This window comes from Nipponia nippon, unplaced genomic scaffold, assembly GCF_047370975.1.
Source record: "Nipponia nippon isolate SJK-2023a ecotype South Korea unplaced genomic scaffold, ASM4737097v1 scaffold_1, whole genome shotgun sequence".
In the NCBI taxonomy this organism is placed as follows: domain Eukaryota; kingdom Metazoa; phylum Chordata; class Aves; order Pelecaniformes; family Threskiornithidae; genus Nipponia; species Nipponia nippon.
Window position 1 is genome coordinate 51,887,359 of NW_028262290.1, and position 24,030 is coordinate 51,911,388.

A 24,030-nucleotide genomic window follows, 5' to 3' on the forward strand; every position below is an offset into this window, starting at 1 on the left:
CCAACCCAAGGCTGTTGCACCTTCACATACCTCCACAGCACCCGTACCGCATCAGTATACACCCTCAATGCCATGCTGAAAAATACCACTCTGGACCACCGTAGGCATCTCAACTTATTTCAAGCACTTTGAACAGAAAAAATATGATTATAGATGAGCGTGACGGGAACACTACTAAGACAAAACCTGGGACCTAAGACTGGAGCCCAGGGTAGCACGTGTGGCCAGGAGCAGTCTGCTCTTAAGGGGCCACCCAAGCAAATGTGAGCCTTCTAGTACTGCTTGGTGGGGGAGCCTGAAGCAGATGCCTCGAGTCATTGGCTATTTAACTTCGTTGTTTCCAGAAAAAAAGGTGCTAAGGTGACATGTAACCGTATGGGGTTTTTTTCCCCCAAATGTCAACTCTGAAGCTTTATTCTGGTACTAGAGCACTGCTCGGGGGTCGGTCTGGCTTGTTCAACCTCACTAGTAACCGAGACCCATGGTCAAACTCTTTCTTTGTTCTTTCTCAGCCCATCCCAGGAGCTGTCACTGAAGAGAAACAGGGATAAGTGAGGAAAGCATCTGGCCAGGCCGTCCATCAGTATCAGTGCTATTGATGATGTACGAGCCAGAGCAAAGTCCAGCTCACACACCCAGAGCCGTGCTGGCTCAGCAGAACTAAAAGGCAAAATTAAAAAAAAAAAAAAAAAAAAAAAAAAGAGAAGCCTTTAATTTGTCAAGTAGTAGCCCCTCCAGCAATTGGTACACTTGGAGAACAGTTTTGATAAGTAGGGAGGTACTGTTCTTACAGTCTTTTTCTATGTAAAATCATAACACAGAACCTGGCTTTGAGCTCCTCAGAATCTATAGAGTAAAGCAACATGGTACTGCACCCCCCCACCTCTTGCAAAGGGATGAAAACCTGATTTAGCTCTGCTTCTGGTCCATGGTGGCAAAGTATTTCATTCTTGATGTTTTTGCTGATAAGAAATAATAGGAAACATCTTCCCTAGGAAAGACTGTTTCTTCTATTTTTTTTTTCCTGATATCTCCTAAAAAAAGCATTTTCAGCCTCAGATCCAAGAGGAGTCTTCTCACATAGGGCACCTTTTTATGCCCCCTGCAAGACTTGTTATCTGCAGGAACCACCCTAAGCCAGAGCCTGGGTTAAGGTGGTGCTGAGAAGGGAGCAGGGCCTCCCGGGAGCACTCTTACATTGTGCAGCAGGGTTTCAAAGCTGGGTGGCCTTTCACAGGCTGCCAGCAAGAGCGTCAGCAGCCAGCTGACTTTTTCTGCTGGGTCAGCAGCCCAAAACTGGGACACGCTGGTCTAAACCTCCTGTTTTGTGATAGCTTCGAGCAACACAGCTCTGACATACCTGGCAGGGAGTTTTGCACAAAGCTTTTCAGAAGCGGCACACCAAACTTCACACCTGGCAAGAAAAAAGGAAAAAAAGGATGCTGACCCCAGCTAAGGCTGAACACTCTTCACCAGTTAGCAACAGCTTTTTATCCATTTCAGGGTGAACACTGGAAAATCACAGAAAAGGACATTTTAGCCAACAAATGCTTCAAAAGGGAAGATATTCACCCACTTCTCCACAGCTTTTGCTTTTTAAACTCAATGTTTCTCTGTATGGCTCACTTTGCACTTAGATGATAGGGATTTATTTTTGTAAATCACGAGATCCAAGCCCACATGGCCCCAAGGCTAGCAGGGCTGGGGTAGCTGGCCACATCAACCCCCAGGGAGCAAGGACATGAGGTGTCCCAGCACCAAGGCTGGTGTCCCCACTCCTGGCTGGCTGGAGCAGCCCAAACCCCAGGTGAGGCTTGGCCTGCCCCCTTTTTGCTAGAAGCTGTTCCCCTCCGAGGGCTGTGGTGCAGCATTCATCCTGCGGTCCTCACGACACCCCCAGGGTAAGGAGATGGCCTCAACTCTCTGGGTTGGAAAAGCAAGGGGCAGATTCTCAGCTGGTGCAAATCAGCATAGCTTCACTGGAGGCCAAGGAGCTATCCCAATTCACCCCAAATGAAAGTCTGGCTCAGAGAGGCAAAGAGACGTGTTGCAGTCACTCCACAGGTTGACAGCAGCGCCAGGCACAGAGGTTGGGCATCCTGCCTTCCCAGGCCAACAGTACTGCTGATGTAGCTGGAAATCACATGCAGTGTTGTCTTGCTCTGATCAGCTGAGCAATGCAGAGGATCGGTCCTCAGAGCCAGCGAAAGGTTTTCCACTCCCCTCAGTAGCTAAAATTCACCATCTTCTCTTTTCAGCAGCGGCGCCTTCAGTTTTTGCTGCCCTTCACCTTTGGCCACCAGAGGATGCCAGCAGGCACACGATAGCTCTGCCACCCAGTTGGCTTTACCCAGTTACATCTGCAGTGGGTGACAAGCAGCTCTTTGCACACATAGAGGACCTGGGTGAGACCCTTTAGCTACGGTGTGAAGGCCAAGCAAAACCACGACAGTCCTCACAAGGCATGGGGATCAGCTCCCCAGACTTTCATCAGAAAAACCTCCCATGTGCCCATGAGGGATTTGTGTTGGTAGGAGTGGGGCCCTGGCTTTACGTATCATCGGAAGGCATAGAAAGTGGAGCTGCAGAAAAGCCGCACGCAATGCAGACTTAGCTAGCCAGAGCAGGCACTTCAGCTGGAGACCTTCCATCAGACACGCCGCCCATATCAGGTATATTTCCACAGCTTTTAATGTAGCTTAACAATTGCATTGGAGACAAAGGAGAAGGCACAGTGTACAGGAAAAAAAAAAATCCCAAAATGATACCCTTTTATTTGTAAAGCTCTGATGAAACAACTTTCCAAATGACATCCCACTTAAAAACCAATGGAAACCAACCTAACTATGCGTCAGTCACACTATACAGATTGCATCCTACATTTTCAAGATGCCTAAATATCTTGTGGAGTATTTACATATGTATCAGTTAGGTAGTAAAGTTTCATTGCGATTTGTTTCTTTCCAGCACATACTTATTCAATGGCAAAAAAAAACCTGGGGATGCATTTGCATTTTTGTACAATACTTCCGAGCAAACAGCTAGGGCAATTTTCCTGAGAGAAGTCTTGTTCTTTGAAACTCTTGCTTTAACAACTGGAAATACAGAAAATGGATGGGTTTTTGTTGCGCTAAAAAGCCTAAGGATGCCTAGTTAAGTTTTTCTTTTAAATTATTTACGTACCATTAAGTTAAAATGTTTACATTCATTCATTCGTATAAAAACCGTTGTTAAATCTTATGCAAATGATTTAACACTGATTGCTGCAACGCAAATTGCACTTCTTTAAAAAAATTATTGTATATATGGAAGAAAAATATCTGATTGTTACCCTGTTTACAAATTTCAACTGACTCTATACAGTTCAGCCAGAAAATACAAACTTTCATAAACCTCAGTCACAGTGTACTTTAAAAGTGATATTGCAGTCTTGCAAAGTGAGTAAATATTTTAAACCAAAAAAAACCAAAAACCAAAATCTCCTTAACAAGCTGGACCTTGTGAGACTTGTACCAAACGTTGTGATTTCTTCCAGGGGCATAGCTGGGCTCTGAAGAGCAGAACAAGGCACGCTGAAGATGGAGGGTGCAGGAGGAGAGGACCAATGGTGCGAAGACATCAAATGTTCGGTGCGAGACATCTGTGCCAACTCAAGCAGTACGCACTTCTGACACTCATTAAGAAGTGTCTCGCTGTCTCTAGTAATTAAAGCCTTTGGTACTCCCTCCCCAACACTGACAACTTCCGCCAAATTCTTGGGGGAGAAGGTGATGAGAGAGTGAAAACAACTATACAGTCAGAAAGCCAGCGCTGCTGGGTAAGTCGAGGATGTATTTCTGGAATCTATCAATAGGTCTAGGTTTATCTCTTCTTTTTTTTCTTTTTTTTTCCTTTTTTTTTTTTTTTGAGAGAGAGTGTAAGGCTGCATTAGCTATCCCCTGGTGGGCGTTTGCTTTCCCTATATTTTTCTTGCATAGATGAGGAACTGGATGCTTCGGCAGAGCCTCTTTCGGAGGCTGAAAAACACCTCTGCCGCCAAGGCACGGAAACAATTTCAGAGGAATGGTCTTTGCCAGCACTCTCGCTGCCGCTGCGACCGCTCCGCAGAAGAAACTGTGCGCGGACATCTAGGGGCTGCCGCGCAGTGCCAGGATCCAGCTTCCCTCGTGCCGGATCACGCCAGAGCCAGGGCACACCAGGGATCCTGTCTCACAGACGCCGTCACTTCAGCCGTGGAGGTCAGGCTGACTCCTGTGTACAGCCCGTCTTGACCTGAATACTTGAGGTTGCTGCTTTCGGGACTGGTGCTCTCTCCTGGGCCAGACATCACTGACGAGCTCGCCTGGAGGGGGGGGAAGAGCAAAGAGAGATTTCATTGAGCGTGTGAGCTTTGCACGCACCAGGGCGTGGGTGGGAGCGCAGCGGGCTCGAGGTAGAGCCGCTGTCCCAGGATTACTGTGGAAAGCCAGGGTTTGCCCTCAGCTTGCCCCTGTGCCTTGAAATCATGAAACTGAAAAAATGTCTCAGGGTCAGCCCACTCGTTCAGCCTTGCTGATGGGAGTGAGATCTGCTTTTGGAGATCAGCATGTGGTTATCTACACAGCAAGGTGGAAAAGAAAGCGTGTGATGTGCAGAAAAACCTGGAAATCAGACCATGATGAAAGAGGTAATGTGCGTGTGTCCCACTGCCCCCTACTGAAGGGACGCAGATGCCAACACCAAAAATGTGACCCGGGAGTGGTGGCACCTATAGTTTTGCTTCCCCGGTAGGAGAAACCCAATACATCTCAGTTCTCCAGCAGCGAGTGCAGAGCACCTCCTGGAAATCAGCCTTCTTTGGCTCCCTCAAACCTTGAAATGCCTAAAGTCATTCCTCACCCTTCAAAACGCTAGCCACAACCACTTCATCCCTGTAAGACTGGCCACTAAAGGACATGCTCCTTTCATCTCAAGTGAAGAAACACTATGCCTTTGAACCAGGAGCCTTTTTGTTCCACCACCTACATGCACAAGACAACGCACAGGGGAGCCCCAGTAGGCACGAAGATGAACGTCTGAGCTGCACTGGAACCAGCCCATTTATTTTAACAGAGAAATGGAGGGTTACAATGACAAAGAAACAATCATTTTTTCCATGAGGCTGACCAGATCCACTAAAGAGGAAAAATTCGCAGTGCCAGACAGAGAAGGGGCAACGTTTTCACCTGATAAAGGAAATGTTTAAGAGCTGACTTCATGCAAAATTAACTCTTGGATATGTCAACTTTAAAACCTTAATTTACTTGTTAATGGATAGTCTTCGGACAAGATTCCTTAAAAAGAAAAAAAAAGACTATCCTAAACTGTGATTGCAGAAGCTTCCTGCCTGCTGTTTAAGTGAAAAGTATACATATTTAATCATTTTACAAGAGTAGAGCTCTTGGCTCTCCTGGAGCCGTGCCAAGCTAGCAGTCCTGACATAGGAAAAGCAAGGCTTCATTTATTCAAAGGTAATTTCCAAACAGTGCTGTGCAGGGTTCTTGTTGCCGTGCTTAAGCCAGGGAAAACCTCACCTTCTGAAAGAGACACTCATTGCCAGCAGTCACTTTTGTCTGAAATAACCCGGACTCCAATATTTTCTTTAGCTTCTATTAAAATGGTTGATCACCGCTATCCTTCCACCCAGTCATCACCCAGGATCCTGCTCCGTCAGCCGCTACCCAGAAATGCAGAGATGGAAGGAACAACTGCTTGCCCCCCAAAAACAGCCAAAATAGCTCTAATCCTAAGAAATATGTTTTATCTCTCTCTCAATTACACAATTGCCAATCAGTGACAACAAATCTCCGTATCCTCTTTCCCTGTGACTATGCATGGGGAATTCAATGAGGCAGGTTTGACGCTAACCTTTGGGTCCAGTTTTGGTCTTGCATCAGCCTAGTTTTTCAAAAAGGCTTTTTTTATTTCTAATACATCAAATAGACTCCTGTTAGCACAAAAGACATCATTTTTAACAGCTTGGGTCTCCCCACAGTGGAAGAAGGGTTTAAATAGAGTTGAGCAGTGTTTGCTCAACCTGGGCTAAAAATACTAGGAGCTGTTTTGAAAAGTTCCCATTTGCCCATATTTGCCGCTGTTGTTCCGGTAGGCAAATATCTTATCACTACCTGTTTTTTCCGGGCTTGGAAAGTGTAATTCACCCTTTTCCTGATTCAGCCCTACAAAGGTGGGGTGCAGGGACCTGCAGTTTCCATGTGGGGTTATCAATCAGCTACCCCTCCCTCAGGCACCCCAGAAGGGAGGACACGGAGCCACGTCCTGTTTGAAGACTGCCCATCCCTGCCCAACCAAGGCCGGATCCTGGCTCCATTGAGCCGGGGCGGGCAGGACCTGGGCAGGACCGCCGGGCCTGGAAACCCCACCCCGGTAATGTCATGACAAATCCAGGCAGCTCGGGCAGCTCCCAAAGTGAGACATGGAAAACAAACTTTAGCTCATGAAAAGGACGTGGCTGAATCACGGCTCTACTCCCAAACCTGCCTACTTCTGCTCTTACTTCTCCAGCTTTAAGGGATGAAAGATGACAGAAGCTACAGTTAGTTATTAGAGCACATTTGTCAGCTGGAATAAATAAGCTGAATAATGCTGAAGTCAACAAGCTCTTCTAATTCACAACAGCTGGCTCTATCAATAAAAAGGCAATGGATTTATTTTTATTGCTGAAATCTGATAATAGGATAGATAATCAACTGAAGCTCAGCTTCCTGAGGAAAAAATGCATGAAGCCCATCGGGAAGAGCTTGCCTCCCAAACAAACAGAAGAAGGTTGCATTTATAACTGCAAAGGTGGTTTAAGGATCCCTTCTTTTTACCCAAACCAGCAGGAGCTGGTCATGGGGCAGCCCCCAGGCAGGTTGTCTGGATTGAAGGTGGCCTCTCTGTAGAGGACCTGCCCAGCACACTCAGCCAGAGCCACAGAGGGACTTAGACACCTACAGCCTAACCAACCCTGCCGGCAGCACCCGGAGCCAAATTCACCCCCACTAAAGCTGGCCCAGATCAAAACCAGGCTGCTCAGCCTGTGCTGGCCAGCACTTGGGGAACAGCATCGGCATCTCTGGCTGAAGGGCTCCTTCTTTCTTCCACCCACTCCTTCCTGCACCGTCTGCCCACCTTGGAGAGTGGGGAGAGGGGAAGGACACCCCTCCTCGGCCTCCTCCCACACCTCCGCAGCCAAGGGGCAAAAGCTCTGGGCAAGGAGTTGGGCTAGCAGCTGGAGGGGGTGGCGAGTGGCCTTGATCTAGACCTTTGCTCTATCAGATAGACCTTTGCTCCATCCGCTTCACAGGTTCAAAATGCGCCACGAATTTTGGACATTACCCTAGATCTGTAGTAAGCTGAGTCTCAGCTGATACTCTCTTCCTTTTCTGTTAGCCTAGTTTAGTTTCACCACACTTACATGATAACCATAGTCAGATGAAGCACACTTGCAAAAGCTTCTTTTGCACATAACGTGTTGTGGCAAACTGTGGTGGAGTCCTTAGTTTTCCCGCCTCAGCCTCCCTGTGATAACTGCCATCCCCAACACTACTGTCACTCCCTGCTTTCTGAAGAGCAAGTCTCAGCACCGCAAAACCACAGCTTCTTTCTCCGAATGAGTGACCCTCTTACTACCCAAAGTTGTCATCTCTTGCTAGTCCAATTGATCCTTTGTTTATACTGCAGATGTGTAAGTTTACATATCTTCTAATCTCTCCTTTGTAATATAGCAACATAAAACTGTGGTTAATACTTCATTAATTTCCTAAGGGAGGCAACTTCCAGCGTGGCTTGGGAAAGCTGATGACCCCTGTCTGCTGTCGAGGGCTGCATGAGTAATTGGCTTTATTGCTTTGGCAATAAAAAAAACCAAGCAAAATGTATGTGTTCCTATGCATATAGAAGTTTTGGGTAGAACCAAAAATACTCTTTTTCCTTGGTTTTCCCTGCAGAAACAAAAAAGCTGGATTGCTTTGTATCTGTTTGATACAAAATGAAATGCTTTCTTTTGGATACATGTACACAGAGCAAAGAAAATGAATGACTGATTTTATGAAACTGAGTGGGGAGAAGAAAAGAACACCCTATTTTATCCAGGAGTGAGGACTAACACAGAAGACATAGAGGACCAAGAGAAGATTTAAACTGGAGTATCAGATCTCCCGGCATAATACCCTGACTACCAGACTATTTGGTATTTCAGGTTGCCATGTTCCTCATGCCTCCCGTTGATCTTATTCCACCTGGTTTAGATAAATATTTACTCATACCAGGACTGAGGCACTGTGTTCCCATTTTCCAGGTGAAAGTCCTAGCAATCATGCTGGTGAGCCTTTCTCATGGAAACTCTGTCCCAGCGGCTAGGAAATTATTCTATACCAACTGAAATCTTATCATCAGACATCCTGAAGGACCCTCAGCCATTCAACTGTCCACCATCCAGGTTGTTAGGAGATTTTTTTTAAGAGGTTGAGTCTCTGGGTTCATCCAGACTCTGGGAGATAATGTACGGAGGCAGATTCCCTGTTGCCTGCATGAATGTCCTACCAATCTGCTGCCTAAAAAGGAGCGAAGAACAACACCTCTAACCATCTCATGAACCCTCTTCTGAAAACAAAACAAAACAAATGCAGGAGAAGCTATTCAGTGAATTCAGCTCAGGCTGTCGAGCATTTTGGGGACAGTGAAAACTGCATTTTCCTGCTAGTTCACCACCTGCTGAGGCTGTTTCAGTCAGCTCTCCCACTTTCCAGCCTACAACACTGAAGAGCCAGTCCTGAACCACTTCTCAAGGTAAACCTCCAAGGGAAGTAAGCGCGAGTTTTACCTGCAAGACAACTGTCCTGAATTATTCTATGGTGTGTGATTATGGTCCTTCTAAGAAAGCTCCAAACTGGAGGCAAAGGGCGCAGTAGAGTCTTCTGAAAGAAGAGCTCCCCTGGTGCTGCTGAACCTTTACTGACATCAGCCCTGGCTCTTGGAGCCTCCATGTCCTGCCATAAAAAGCAGATTTTACAGCAGTTTTCATACTCCCTTTTATCCTAATAAGGGAATAAAGTCCTTCTGGTAATCACACCAGTGGAGCCCCTGCATGGAAATGGATGGGTGTGTGCTACAGACCATGCCCTTCGTTCAGCAAATTATTCTGCGTCGCTTTTCTCTGTACAGCTTCAGCAGCATCAAAGGGAGAGCAGGTATAGATGCAGATACAGGCTGTCTGAAACCTTCAAATCTTCTTTTTATGGGGATGTAAGGCAACTTCATATATCATGCAGCTGGACCTTTTCCATATTAGTAACACAAGACACCCAGTACTTATACTGCTTAGGAAAACAGAAATAGGCCTAAATCCTAGATCCAGATGTGAATTTGGCAAATAGCCCCTTTACAATGGGACAACAAAATATCTCCGATCCAAACACTTCTACATTTCGGGAGGTTTGAAATCAACTTTGCACCCACAGCAATTCATTAATCATATCTTTTAAATGTTTAAACTTCAGCTAGAACATAAAATCAACATTTAAGGTTCTTGCTAATTTGTCTCAGAATTGGCATCATATAAGATTCCCTTCATGAAATGGATAGTCTCAAAGACATTTCCAAGAGTAATTGCTGCCCTTCTCTTTTTCTGCCCTCCCCTCTTTATTTTACTTTAAAAGAGATAAAGAAAGGTAGGGCAAAAAAGTGAATATTACTGACACAAATGAATTCTGCTGAATTTCATTTCCATTAGATTTCTACATAACTGGGAACTCTTTTGGCAGCCTCCCATAAAAGGCATAATAAATTGCTTTTGTACCAATAGAGGAATTCATTTTCTCGGTTTCATTTAGCAACAACATTGCTGTGAATTTCAGACAACAGTTTCTAAAACGTCATCCGATTTCTCTGCCTAATGTCAATTTGGCATTTTTCCCCTCTTCACAGAATAAGGGCTGGAGAAGTAAAAACAGAGCAAAACAAAAACAAGTTGCCATGCCGGTTGTGTAACGCGCGGGGAATGAGCCAGGTTCGCTCTTCCAGCAGGTGCCCTGCTTTCGGCAACGTCACCAGCGCCGCTGGCAGGAATCGGCACCGTTCTCATTAATGGGACCAAAGATTAGAGAGCCTGGATTCATCCAGCTGAGGGTTTTCTCCCTCCTGACACGGCCTGGAGAAGTTTATTCTCCTTGTGCAAAGCCGTTGCCTGTTCTAAGAATAAATACAAACCTTCAGGCTATTGATGGGTCAACTCAAATGAAAAAAAAAACATCAGGGAAAACAGAAGTCTAGTAAAAGTATCTTTGCTTCAGCATGTGATCAGATTGCAGGCTGCCTTGCTCTTAAATACTGACATCCCTTCACTCCCGACAACTTCAATGGCCCTTATGAGCGCTCAGCCCCTCCCGTGGGATTTAGGCCCATACGAAATTATTTCACTTCCTTCGCAGTTAGTGGTCATGTTCCCAAATGATATCTGGGGCAACGGGAGCCGGTCTTAACAGCCACCGCTTTCTGCTTTCAACCTCCAGTCTCCCCCATCCTCATCCCATTGAATTGCTGATGCTCAGGAAAAGCCAGGAGCCCAAGGGAAGGACGTGGCCATACCCACGATATGTGCTGACAACGGCTCCCCTGCAAGTCCTGTCCTCATTTACATACATTTGGGGCTGGGGTGCATGGGTAGGAGATCACTAGCGCCTCATGTAAGGTGGGGGAGAGGCAAGGGGATGCCCATATGTCTGGTCGCTGCTTCAGCGCATTTCACAGCCTCCCTCCATCGCTTCCTTTTATTGAAATTTTTCATGAGAAGTAATTTGCAAGTGCTTTGCATATGCAGTGCACATCTGATCGAATCACGGTGGGGAAAAGGCTGTGCAGATGTTACCATGCTGCCTGATGGATACAAGAGGATTGATTTCCCCGGTCCTCATGCACATATGCTCTCCCAGCCTGACCTACTACAGAAAAATCAGGGAGAACTGAAGTCCTGGCACTGGGGAAAGCCGTCGTGTAATTAAGAGCAGCCTCAGGGTCCCTGGGAGTTGCTCTTAGCTGCTAACAGCTCTCAACTAGCCTTTTGGCTTACAAATCATGCCCCCACCCTGCTCTCCTCTGGCACCCACACAACTCCACCTGGCAAAATTATATTACAAATGGTACTATTAAAATGATAACATAAAGATTATTAATAGCAGGTTTGATACACTCTCCTAGGGAGAAAGGCTACAGAAAGGAAGGCAGGCATTAGCCAGCCAGGAAAACAACAGCGTAGGGGAAACGGGATCTCATCCATATGGCCTCTCCTTCCCCGAGCAGCACGCGGCTGTGCTGCCCACAGCCTACACTGCTGCCTTGGCCTCAGCTGGGACTGTGCTTCGAATTCTGTCCGTTATATAAATCCCACAACATTCCTCAGATCGGGAGTCCTGCTTCAGGCAATTGAAGGAAAATTTAAGGAAAATTTGGCTGCATTTTTTTCCTTTGCAAATATTAGGGGAGAGCCTAAAACAGTGCCTAGTAGTTGACTGGGGGGAGCCTGAAATCCTGTAACAGTTCACTTTTTGGTTAGTGCTTCTCTCTTTTTGATGTGATCTGTTTATTTTATTGGACCGACAGGGTTTTCTCATGTCAAAGACAAGCCCTTTTAGTAATGTCCTTGTCTGGCAGCATCCGAACCCAAAACCCAATGCCTCTGAAACTGGGTGGCCCTGTCAGTCCACGAACAATCGCATTTGCTAAAAATGGGGTTTTTTCCTCCCCTTGTACAATGAAACTTTGTATGTCAGGAATTAAACTATTGAAAGGAATTCGGATGTGAGAACGCCGAGACATATTAAAAAATAGTTATTATAAGCAATATCTTCTTTTTATTAATAAAGAGGTAGAGAAAGCCACATTAGGAAAGCTTTTCAAAGAAACGATGTGGCAGATTAAAGGATACAGAAGGCTCAAGGAGTGAGTGCAGATACTAACACGTATAGCCAAGGGGTTAGAAATTAATCTACATTAAACTTCGCAACTGTAGCAGTAGCATTTGGTATCACACATGCTGAGTGAAAAAAGGAAGTTTGAGATGGTTTGAGTACATGATGTAAAATAAGGATCAAAACTAAAGCAGGGGATGATCAGCGCTTCTCTGGTGCTCCTCTGGAGCTCGGTGCTGCCAGACGCTGAGCATCTGGCCCTTGAAGAGCCCTGTGCGAGGAGAGGGCTGATCCCCTATGCACTGCAATCAGCGGGGCTCTCCAGCCTGGTTTCAGCTGCGTCTGGATCGGGGTTTAAGTGCACATCTTCGTTTAAAACAAAAGCCTTTATGTTTCCCTCCATACAGCAGGATAATGTTTTGCTGGGGTTTACCACTCAGTTGGGATAATGCATACAAATGCATAGATACATTAAACAGCTTTTGGAAAATGTGAGAGCATCAGTGCCTTGAATTATAAATTCAGATCATTTCAGAAAAAAAAGGGGTACATGCACAATTGTTTCTTGAAAGGATCAATTGGGCATGATTATTGTCTTTGCTCCGAAAGAAAGCCTTTGAAATGGAAGAATCTCAGCGTTTCAAAACAAAATGTCTGGGGTTAAGTCATGGTTAACTTAATCATAAAAATTATATAGATCTTAATTAAGAGGTTTGTAAAGTGCTTCAGCTTGCTGTTGTGTTTACAGCTACATGTAATATCCTTCGAAAATCTTGTTCCAGTATCAGCTAACAAAACTGGAAAGTTTGTTTAGATTATTGTTCTGCTAGATAAGATAAAAGCTGCGATAACACTGCGCAGTGACCAGCCTGCTTACAGACACGGACACCGGCTTATGGCTTACCCCGGAGGCTGCAGTCTGTGTGCTGGGAGAAGCGGTTTTGCTACAGTCATCTGAGTTAGTAGAAGACGTGGATGTTGGAGTCATAGGAACCGCAGTAGTACTGTTACCTGAAAGATCGGGAACTGGTATTAAAAACAAATATTTTCCAGCCGGGGAAGAAAAAACCTCTTGCAGCTCAACTGTCTTATCTTTTTATATTTACCAGAGCATGCCTTTGACTTATTTATGTTCTTAGGTTTTCGCTTCCTGGTCTGAATTCCTTCTTTTTTCATAGCAAGAGGTCGGGGAACCTGAAAAAATTAAATTTCCACACCAATCGTAGAGATGCATATATACTCTAATACCAAAAATCAAAATACACTACAAGATCAAGCGGTGATGTTGAAAACACCTGTTGAAGATATGTATAGCATGGCAATTTTTCCTGTGTCACGACAGTGATTCCAAAAAACCTTTGCATTTTATTTGGGCAAAGCAATGAATTATTTCAAGGGGAGTTTTATCCAAATAAAAAAAGCAGGGAAACTTTTTTCTTGATGTGGCCTAAACAGTTTTACCGACACTTCGGTCAGTCCATAGACAGCACGATTTTAGGGAAAAACAGCATCATTTGGCCATAGGTTGTATGAAATTAAATTGGACGGGGTGTATCCAATCCCTGACTCCTTATTCCAGTCGGTCAGTTAGGAATTATCTCCAGTGGCTGATTCTGGAAAGCAAGAATGCGTACAAGGGGAAAAAAATACTCCTCTTCCTGTGGACCAGCTACACAAACCAGATCGTTGTCGGTAAGTGTCTTAGGGCAGAAGCTTTAGGCCATAATCAGTTCAGCATTTGTTCTTATAAGCAGTTCTGCTCATGACACAGCTTTATAGTATCCAAATTTATATTTATAGGGAAAATGTGCTCAAAAATCAGCTTTATGTTCTGTGTCATCACAATGTAATCATTATACAGAAAACATTGGTTTAAAATACATTTTAACGTAATGAAAACACAAGCTTGGGGAAAGACAATTCAGGCATATGCTTATTATCATTATAATGTTTAAACCTGTGGTATAATGTACTTTTTCCTTGAGGACTAGACCAAGTCCCAGTCACTCCTAATGCCCTCGCTCTTCAAACACTTGTGCCTGACTGTAACTTAATCCACAGGCTCCAAGTCTCGCCCAAAACGTACTCCAGCACATTCAGGGTAGAGCTGTTTTCTTCCTCGATTATTGCCTGGCAAAGGCTGCAATGACATGTAAAGTTTTGCTGGCGTAGCTATGGCTTGAATTACATTTAAATTTTTGCTGCCATAGCTATGTCTGTCCATGAAAAACCGTCTTATTAAAGGTCTACTTTTTTTTTTTTCCCTACTGAAGAGCTGGTTTAAATCCCAGTGGCAAAAAGACCTCTGCCACTCAGCCAGAGATGGTTTCTTTGTACAAATCTGTCGGGAGAGCTACAAGGGCAAAAACGTAACTTGTCAAAAGCATAACTTGCTAAAGCGGTATAATCATTTTTTAATGCTGGGCATTTTTCAGTCACTTTATCCATTTTTTTTTAACTCCACGGTCCAAACCATGAGCTGAGACCATTAGCATCAACAGAAACCCGACTTGAGGTTACCCCCCAAAGCTGCCGGTCTCCCACCAGCAGGAGGACCGGCCCTTTCCCACCGGAGCATCGGAGCTGGCGGGGCATCTCCCCTGGCGAAGTGGCCGCTTACCCCGTGGAGCTTCATGTAGAGGCCGCAGGCGTTGCAGACGGGCTCGCCCTCCGCGTTCCTGCGCCACAGGGTGGTGGTCGTGGTGTGGCAGTTGGCACAGGACAAGCCCAGCCGCCGGGACGAGGGCTAGAGGCAAGCGGAGGCAAACACAGGCATAAACAGGCAGGCAGGAGCAAATAATTTATGTCTTCACAATTTATAAAAAGTGCTTTGACACACAGCGAGGACGGTAGGGATTTTTTATAGCATCTATCAGCGACATCCCAGAATTAAAACAAGATTATCCTCAGTTCAGAGCCTGGAAAGCTCACGTGAAGAGGTACTGCAACTCTGCAACTCTGGGCAGTTGCGGGAGAGGCAAAATTCACGTTTCGGGAGCTACTGACCCAGGGACGTCTGTTCAGACCACCGGGCACTGGCTTTTCCTCCAGCAGCACAGCTAGGAAACATCTCCACTCCAGCTCCATCCAGCTGAGGAGAAGGCACACCACTCCTGTGCCACCTCTCCAGCCGGTTCAACGCCCTCTCCCCTCTGCGGTGGTCAAAGAGGCAGCTCTGAACCTGCCACCGATACTCCCGACTCGTCGGAAAAATCAGCCGCTTTAATCACCTTCCCTCGGTGGCACCATGGCTGGGGAAAACAAACTTTACCGGGTGCGGAGAGGTAACACGTACAACAGCGGCATCTTTATAAAAAGATCTTTTTGTCATCGCCCATTTTATCCTTGCGTGAAAGGCAATGTGCCTGGGGAGCGTGTTTTACAGAACAGAGCTTCCTCTCGGCCAGCAGAAAAGCTGGTGGGTGACAACAAGGTCCCCACTGCAAACAAGCCATTTATGACACTCTTCCGTGGAGTTTGGAGCCAAGGTGAAGCAACCTTGTATCAGAAATAACCGTATAACCCGGAGCTTTATGGCTGCAGGCTGTATATCATAAGTGAAGGCAGTCCTCATAAACATGTGAAATGAAGGTGAATGGGTTATAAAAGTCCCTGTAACAAGTGATCTCTTTTACGTTCATCACAAGCAAAGAATTCCAGCTACATCATAAATCTAGTCTTTTTCAAAGTATCGCATTGTCAAAAAAAACAGAAAAAAATCTGTGCCTAGCTCTGTGTCTGGCAGCTGAACAAGTTTACACGGAGAAGTCAGTTTTAGAGGATTGCATTAATCTTATTCTGACTATAAAGCGCCCATAACCGAAATTACTAACTTAAGGGTACAATGCCCTTCCTCTTGAATCATTTACTGCTGGGTTGTTAGACGTAACTCGGTCACCTTTGATACCGCAGAGCTGCCTGCCACTTGGGAAACCAATAAAAATGTTTTGAGAATGAAGAATATTCCAGAGTAATAACCCAGTTTCTTGAATTTGATCCGTTTGAGTTTCTTTAGCAGTCGTCTTACACTGCAGCTCAGAAAGAACTCCAGACTAAATATGAATTTTCTAACTTTGAATCAGGACAGCAAAGAAAAAAAAACAGCCAAGTGTAATATAGGCTGAAGTACACGCATATACTTTTTAATCTTAAAAATCCAGGTCTCATGAAAGCAGAATTTTTGACCTTGTTATTAAATACATATGCACACAGCGTCCAAATTGTGTTCCTTGATTCAATACGAGTTTTACCTGGATCGGGTAAAAAAAAGCCGGTCTTAACACATATGCTTCGTTTTCTTTCTTTGCAAGTGAAATGCTGTCAGACGTTTCAGTCTGTTAAATCTTTCTTTCTTTTGTGTGCAGTCTGGTATAAATCTTCATATATTTTATTTCAATAGCTTTTGCTCATTCCCGTATCTAAACAAACGGGGTTTTTTTGGCATGTTTTGAAGGTAAAATGACTTTTCTGCTGCAGGAATTTTATCAGAAACTTCAGGGCAATCTAAACATGTTTAGAATTTTCAAAACATTTTCCCTCCTCACCTACATATTTCCAACTGTATGAACACACAGTCATGGTTGATTTATAGTTATGGCCAGGGTACTCGGTAGGGATTGTTACGCAGGGCTATTTCAGAGTTATTTTGCCGAGGTGTCAGGCTGAAATCGGGCTGCAGATTGACTCTGGTTTAGTCTCCTCACCCCCACCCCTCCTTCAAAAAAAAAAAACCACAAAAAAAAAGAAAAGAAACACAGAAATGCCAGAGCCGGGTATCAGCTACTTGCAATCTGCATTGGACCAGGGTGCCACGGCCAGCCGAACTCCGACACTTCAGACAAGCAGCAGATCTTGCCCGGCTGCTGCGTTTGTCCCCGGTAATGAGGTAACACCTTGTGTCGTGAAATTTAGTGGACGACCAGCTAGAAGAAACGGGCACCCAGCAGTAATTAACCGCTGGCTTAAAGTTAAATTAACTGTTCGGCTTAAAGAAAGGTCTTTAAGCGGAGGTGGGCTTGGTTCATGAGCGCTTACTGTCTGCTCCGATCATCACGCATTTGGTTTTTGGTTCCCCCCCTCCCCATTAAGGGCATTAAATTCAAACGGTTGTGAAATAAAGAACGGGACGTGTTTTAACGCTAGGAAAACAGGCACGGAGCGAAGCAGCTGGCGTGATTGAAAGGGGCTTGAAAGGCTGATGGGTTTGATACACTGTCTCCGTACACAAGGGTCCAAACATCAGCTTGGATTATACCGGCGTGATTTATTGTGGCTCGCTCGGTAACAGCCATTACTGAAGAGCGTATTCTTTCTCTCTGCTGACCTCCACCCAGATTTGCTAAACATAATGTGCAGTTCCCGCTTGTTAAAATTTCGCCTTGCCTATTCAGCGCCAGCCTGAGTTATAAACAGGGGTTCTGGGTTGTACTATTTATTTCCCCCCCTAGTTTTAGGAGTATATTTTTAGAAAAATTGCCGCTCATTTCTTAGGAGTAAAACAAAACAAAGGCTATTATCATTGTTTAAACAATTGGTTTTCTTTGAATTATATACAAAACTTGCTTACATTCCCAAGGATCGAGCTCTCAGCAAACAAAGCAGGTCTGGAGAAATTCCTAGCCCTCTGAACAAACACTTTCCAACCTTGATTTTTTTTTTTTCTGTTGGAAACATCCAACATCAGCAGCAGCACAAATTTCTTCCAAGCCACCGATGCCCCCTCACCGAGGGTCCATCAACTCAAAAAGTCAAGCCAGCCCGTGCCCGGCGTGCGGCTCGCTGGGGGCAGAGGGCGATTTCGCCAGCATGGGGCCCACCTTTTTTTGGGCCCCATGCCGGGACCGCTTTGGCCTGCCAACCTGGTCGGGAACCCCGCTTCGGTTCCACAGCCGGTGGGATCACCGGGCTAACACGCTCCGACTGCACTCCCCCATCCTTGCCCCCGCTTTCCCCCCGGCTAGCGCCGACTGGGGGTCCCTCGGGGCGCAGCTCCTCTCGGCCCCCTCCTCCCCTCCGTCCCCACTCACCACTCGCTTCTGGGGCTTGATGAGGGGCCGGCTGAGGCCGTTCATTTTGGTGTAGAGCCCGCAGGCGTTGCACAGGTAGTTGCCGGTGCCGTCCCTCCTCCACAGCGGGGTCTGGATGGAGCCGCAATTGACACACTCCCGGCTCTCGGACAGGTCCTCCAGCAGCTCTGGGGGGGCAGGAGCAGAGGGGAGAGGCGGTGGGGCACGGCCGCCGGCGGGCGCGGAGCCCCGCGGAGCCCCGCCGAGCGCTGCCCCGGCCCCGCCGCGCCGGGAGATGGGCCCCGGGCGAGCGAGCGACCGGCGCTCTTCAACCCTCGGAAAAGCAATTCCCCGGCAGCGATCGCGGCCATGCGGTGATTTTTTCTTTTTACAAAATCCTCTTTTTTTATTCTTTTAATTTCTCTAAATGTACCAGACTGGCTGCCGGCCCCGGCGCAACCTTCGCTTTGCAAAGCGGAGCCGGTGCTCCCCCTGAGCGGCGACCCCCGGGAGCCCTGTACTCACGCCGGGATTTGGCCCTTCGGTGAAACCCCCGTCGTGCTGCCCACCGGGCGGAGGGGAGGGGGGCTGTTCTTGGCTTTTCAGGGGGTCAGGGGGCGTTAGGTGCCTGCCAGAACAGCCCGCTCTCAAAGCCCACCCTGGGGGCCGGAGCGCAGGGACGGGGTACAAGAAGCGGGGTATTTTGCCCAATATTCCCCCCGGGGCGAGGCTGGGCAAGGAGTTTTTACCCCGACTCTCATTTTGAATGCCTCGCAACTAATAAAACTTCAAATGTAGAGAGAGCGTTTGGGACTCCGGTGCGCCAAGGCAGCGCCGGGGAGAGACCGCTTCGCCTCGGCTCTTTGGACAAATTCGAGCCGGTCGGTAGGAAACGGAGGAAACGGAAAAATATGCGGTGTTCTGCCTCCTGCTCCCATAGCCACTGAGCACTGGGGGGGAAAGGCTCGGCACGGCAAAAAAATAAAGAGAACCCACCTATAAAAGCAAACACCTTCCCTCCTGTGAATCCTTATATTCTTGTTCCGACTCCCCTCGCCATATTTCGGGGGAAAAAAAAAATAAATACGGATTTCACGTATACCGTGCCACGTAGTGCAGAAAGGATTTCAAGGGGGTGTTTGCGTTTCTGCAGCAGCTTTCGTGTTGAGGCTGGGAAAGCCAGTTTCAGCCTCACAGCTGATTTTTTTTTTTTTTTTTTTTTTGCTCCCTCCATCCCCTCCGCTACCTGCCTTAATTCATCCTTGGGTTATGCTTTTACGTTTACGCTTACTAGCTTTGCGCTGTAAAGCGAAGGGGAGCTTGTAAACGTCAGGCGGCTTTGGAGAGAGGGCTGCGATGGGGCGGCGGGCATTGAGCTGAGAAAGAAACGGCCTTTTGAGCCCGCACCCACCGAAATACATTTCTCTCCTCCCTTCGTTTGCAAATTATTAGGAGCTAAACAGGAACGGGCAGACGGCAGAGTCCAGAGAGCACAGTTCAGCTTACGTTGTCAGCTTGTAGCTCTTAGCACATCGCGAAGATTTATTAATCTTTGCGCTGAAAGCGCCATTGAAGACTGCAATCAGGAAAATGCTTAAGGCTTCAAGGACGCTGGAAGTTAAACAGTTATTTGTCTCAGCCGTTTACTTTATAACATTACCTTCGCGCCTGCAGAAAGAAATTCTGCCGTGGCAATATTTCTCGGGCATTTGAAAATATTTTTTCCCCTTAGTGCGTGAGAAATATATTTATCTCCAAGGGAAGCAAAACAAAGATTTAATTTTAGATATGGTTTCAGTAGGTCGAGGAGTGACGTTAAGAAAGCTGTATCGGACTGTCTAATATTCAGCTGCAAAAATATATTGCGGCTACAACGTTCCTGACGGCTGAGGCGATTATTTGGGAGGGGAGCACGCGTGGCTTCGGCTCTGCTGCCGCATTTTGTCCTGCAGGAGCAGAAAACTCGCGTGGCCCGGGAGCTCGGGGCCGCCTCTCCCGGCCTTACAGCCCCCGGCGCCCGCCCTTCCCCTCACCGGCGGCCCGAGCCCTGCCCCTCCTCGGCCGGCCGGGCACCCCTTCTCCCTTCTCCCCCACCCCTCTCCTCTCCCCTCCGTGAGAGTCTCCAACCCCGGGGGGGGGGGGGGGGGGGAGAGAAAGAAAAAAAAAAAAAAAAAGAAGCAGGAATTTTTCCCTCCGTCACCTAGTTTTACACTGTAACTTTGGGAAATTGAGTTTAAAAAGTCAACTTTCGCGTCGCCCTGAGAGGCGGCTTCTCGGCTTTGCTCTGCCCTTCTCCTACCGCCGCTACAACCGAGCCTTCTTCCCTCTGTCATGTTAGTAAACACCAAGTGGGAGGCTTAAAATGCCCAAATCTATCGGGTATCAGGAGGAGCACCCTGTATAGCCCTATAGAAGGATAAAAAGCCACCGAGTAATTTTCTGCAACGCTGTACTGAAAGAGAAAATCACCGTGTATACAAAATATACCTACCTGGCGGTAGTTTATGATTAAAGCAAACGCTGATCGAATGTGTGTGTGCGCGTGTGTATACATACACGTATACACATAAATAGATATAAATATCCATAAATAGATTAAAATATACATATGCGCACACACATACCCACACACCTCCCTATACATCTGTATTTATATATACATACGTATATTCTAGAGCTGAAGAGCCTGCAGTAATCGTTAATCTTTCTACACCTGACTAAATCATCGCAGCTCAGCCTCCACTTTTACGATCGATTTAATGACACCGAGAGTTTCTTCCTAAACTAAACTTAAAAAAAAAAAAAAAAAGGACGGGACACCTCGGAAGCGAAAGTAAAATCCCATCAGGAGGTGCACATTTTAACAGCTGTTTATAAACGGGGTCTCTCGTTCATATCAGAGGTTTTGCGTCGCTGCTTTTCTCTTTTAACGAAGCAGCGAAGTGGTTTGTAGTTGAAATAATCCGAAATGGCTTAAGCTAGCCCCCTGCAATTTTCCTCTACGCTACAAGTAAGGTTAATTCGCAGTGAATTTGTCACCGTTTCGTGGCCAGATGACCGCACTTAGGGAAAAGGGGAATGTACGGAGCTGGGAACACTAAAAGCGAGGCTTACCCTGGGCGATTCGTTTCGGGAACGGAGGGTTTGCACCCCCGACGGCCCTACTACTTTTTGCTGTCCCCCCCGAGCCAAGGCAAACGACGAGAGCCACCTCCGCTCCAGAAAAGCCCCGGCCCCTGGACCCCGTCCTGCCTCCGAGCCGCCCCGCACCTCCTCACGCCGGGGCGGCCCCGCCACCGCCTCCCCGCGGCCCCGGCGCCCCCCGGGGGCCCCGGCAGCCGGCAGCCCCCGCCGCCCCGCACCGCCCTGCCCTGCCCGCCCCCCGCAGCGGGTCCTACCTGCGCTAGGTGCCCGGACGGGGATGGGGGCGGCCCGGCCCTGGAGGCAGTGCAGCATGGAGTTCTCGAAGGGCGCCGTGGGCCAGGCGGGGGTGAGCTGCGGCCCCACGTAGGACGTGTAGGGCCCCGGGTAGGAGCCGTTGAGCGGCCGGGCCAGGGGGCTGTACTGGTCCCTGGCGCCCAGGCTGTTGCTGTAGGCGCCGGGCTCCCGGGAGGCCCCGTTGGCCACCGGCGGGCTGGGCGAGTAGGGGAAGCGGCCCGAGGGGTGGGAGCCGCCGCCGGTGCTGTACGAGGGGCTCTCGGCGGCCGGCTGGGACCAGACGGCGTGGCCGCCGCCCGGGTGGCTGGGCTGGGCCGCCCCGCTGCCCTGCAGGTACGGCAGCGTGGGCAGCATGGAGCCCACGCGGGTCGTGGGCACGTAGACGGGCGAGCTAGGCGTGGAGTGCATGAAGCCGCCCGGAGATCCGTCGTACGGCGTGGGGCCCTGGGCGGCCGAGATGGCCAGGGTCTGGTACATCTCCTCGGGCTGCTCGGCGCCGAGGGCGCTCAGCTTGGAGCCGCGGCTGGACCAGATCAGCTTGTTGGTTTGGTCTAAATCCGCGAAGAGCAGGATGTCCTCCCAGCTGGGCAGGCCGGAGGGGTGGGGGGCCCCGAAGTGCACGTAGGGGCCGAGCAGCGACCTGCCCTCGGCGGCGGGGGGCGGCGGCGGGGCCGGCCGGTGACTGCCGTCGGGCTCCGGTAGAGGAGTCCTGGAGGACCCGCGCTCGCCCTGGGAGCCGCCGCAGGAGGAGGAGGAGGAGGAGGAGGTGGGCGAAGGAGGAGACGGGCCCGGCTGCCTGGTCGCGAAGGGGCAGGAGGAACCGCCGGCGTCCGCAGCGCACCGCTTCACCGCGCACCAGCCGCCTTCAGCCACGGCCATCCAGGTCCCCTTCTAGCCGCTGGGTGGGGATGGGGAAGGGGGAGGAGGGGAGGAGGAGGAGGAGTGGAGGGGGGGTCCGCAGGGCAGGGCGGGGAAGGAGGACACAAAAGAGCGGGGGGGGGGGGGGAGAGAAATAATAATAACAAAGTTAGCAAACAGGACCGCCCGTCTCTCTCCCTTAATGAGATTCATCAGGGCTTATCTGGACCCTCCGAGCGCTTAATCAGTCATGTCGCCTCGGCGCTGTTGTCCCTCGCCCCGGCGGAACGGGATCGGGCAGCCCGGGTCAGCACGGGCCGGCAGCCGCCGGCCGCCCCGCGGAGCGCGGTCCCGCGGGGACGGAGCTGCGGGCTCCGGCCCCGCTCCCCTCCCCGCCCCGCCGCCGCCGGGCCGCCCCCCCGCGCCCCCCGCGCCCGGGGCTGCGGATTTGAACGTGAAGCACGGCGGGGGGAAGGTGGCAGGAGGGCGTGGGGAGAGAGGGGGGGAAGAGGGGCATTTTTCCCGGTCTGTGACAAAGCGCCTTCCTTGGCTGCTGCTGGTGTTGTTATTATTATGATTATTTCAATGAATGAGTCATTTGACTCGGTTCCACCGAGAAAACAATTAGTAAGGCGATCCCTTTAAGGTTACTTCTCCGGAGTGCGATGTTAGCTTTTCCGCGCATCGCCTCGCTTGTTTGCTTATTTCCAACCCAAGGTCACGGAAAGGAGGAGGAGGAGGAGGAGGAGGAGGAGGAGGAGGAGGAGGAGGAGGGAAAGGCACCCGGGAGATGCGCACGGGCCGGGCCCCGAGGTGTGCGCGGCGGCGCCGGCACCGGGGCCGGGACCGGGCGGGCTGTGCCTGCCGCAGGGGCCGGTGCCAGCCGGCAACCCCGGCTGGGGGCCTGCCCCGGGCCCGAGTACATCTCTGGGGAACGGCACCCATCCCGCAGCCAGCCGCGGTGCCGGGCCCCCCTTCCCCCCGAGATGGGTCGCATCCCGGTAGCCGTCAGCATGAGAGAGGACAGACAGACAGACACAGAGCCCCCGGTGCCCAGCCTCTGGGAGAAGGGGCAGAAAGCGAAAGGGGACGCAGAGAAGTGACAGCAAGAGAAGCGGGCGGCGAGGCTCTCGGCTCTCAGCCCACCTCGGGGCTCTCCAGATAACCGTAGGCACACGGATAGAGGACACACACACAGAGCCCCCTCGCAGATAGGCACCAAACACGTCTCTCCCTCCTGCGAGATAACTGGGAGATAAGGCTCCGGCAGATAAGGGCTCCAGGCACCGGCATCGGATGTTTGCCCACAAAGCCTCCCGCGGGCTCCCCCAGCCCGGCGCGGCCGCCGCCGCGCCGCTCCCCTCCCGGAGCGGCCGGGGGCAGAGCGGCCGGAGCCGAAGAAAAAGGGAAGAAAGAGGGGAAAAAAATCGCGGCGGGGGAGGGGGGATGGAAAGGAGAAGCGAGAGGCCAAACCTGCTGCCGGTGCCCCGCATGGGGCCGGGGCTCGGGGCCGCGGCGGGCGGTAAATCCAGTGCGGCGGGGGCGAGCGGCGGCGGCGAGTCCGGCGGCTGCTGCCGGCGGCTGATGTATAAAAAGGAGAGAGGAGGCGCCTCTCGCAGCCCTGCCGGAAAACTGCAGGCAGCCGGCCCTGATTGGGCTCGGAGAGCCCTAAACAAACAGGGAGCTCCGCAGGGGTGCCAGTCCCGGCTGCCAGCCGGCCCGCAGCGCGGCCGCCGCCGGGGATGGGGGGGGGGGGCACCTCGGGGTGTCCCCCCCTGCTCGAGCAGCGGGGAAGAGCAGAG

The 24,030-nt window shown here is 49.5% G+C and overlaps 1 protein-coding gene across 2 annotated transcripts; it reads right to left on the reverse strand.

Annotated features, from left to right (window-relative positions):
- Positions 1–103: 103 nt before the first annotated feature.
- On the reverse strand, positions 104–23,855 carry GATA6 (GATA binding protein 6). 2 transcript variants are annotated; one of them, XM_087755116.1, is made up of 7 exons: positions 23,702–23,855; positions 21,331–22,268; positions 17,954–18,120; positions 14,548–14,673; positions 13,034–13,121; positions 12,832–12,938; positions 104–4,342 (listed from the first exon to the last, which is right to left on the reverse strand). In XM_087755116.1, the coding sequence occupies exons 2-7, from the start codon at positions 22,247–22,249 to the stop codon at positions 4,175–4,177; spliced, it is 1,575 nt and encodes a 524-aa protein (XP_087611242.1). In that variant the 5' UTR covers positions 22,250–22,268; positions 23,702–23,855; the 3' UTR covers positions 104–4,174. The 2 variants fall into 2 exon arrangements, with proteins under 2 accessions (XP_087611242.1, XP_087611232.1); XM_087755106.1 differs by having other exon boundaries at positions 12,832–12,953.
- Between the last annotated feature and the right edge of the window lie 175 nt (positions 23,856–24,030).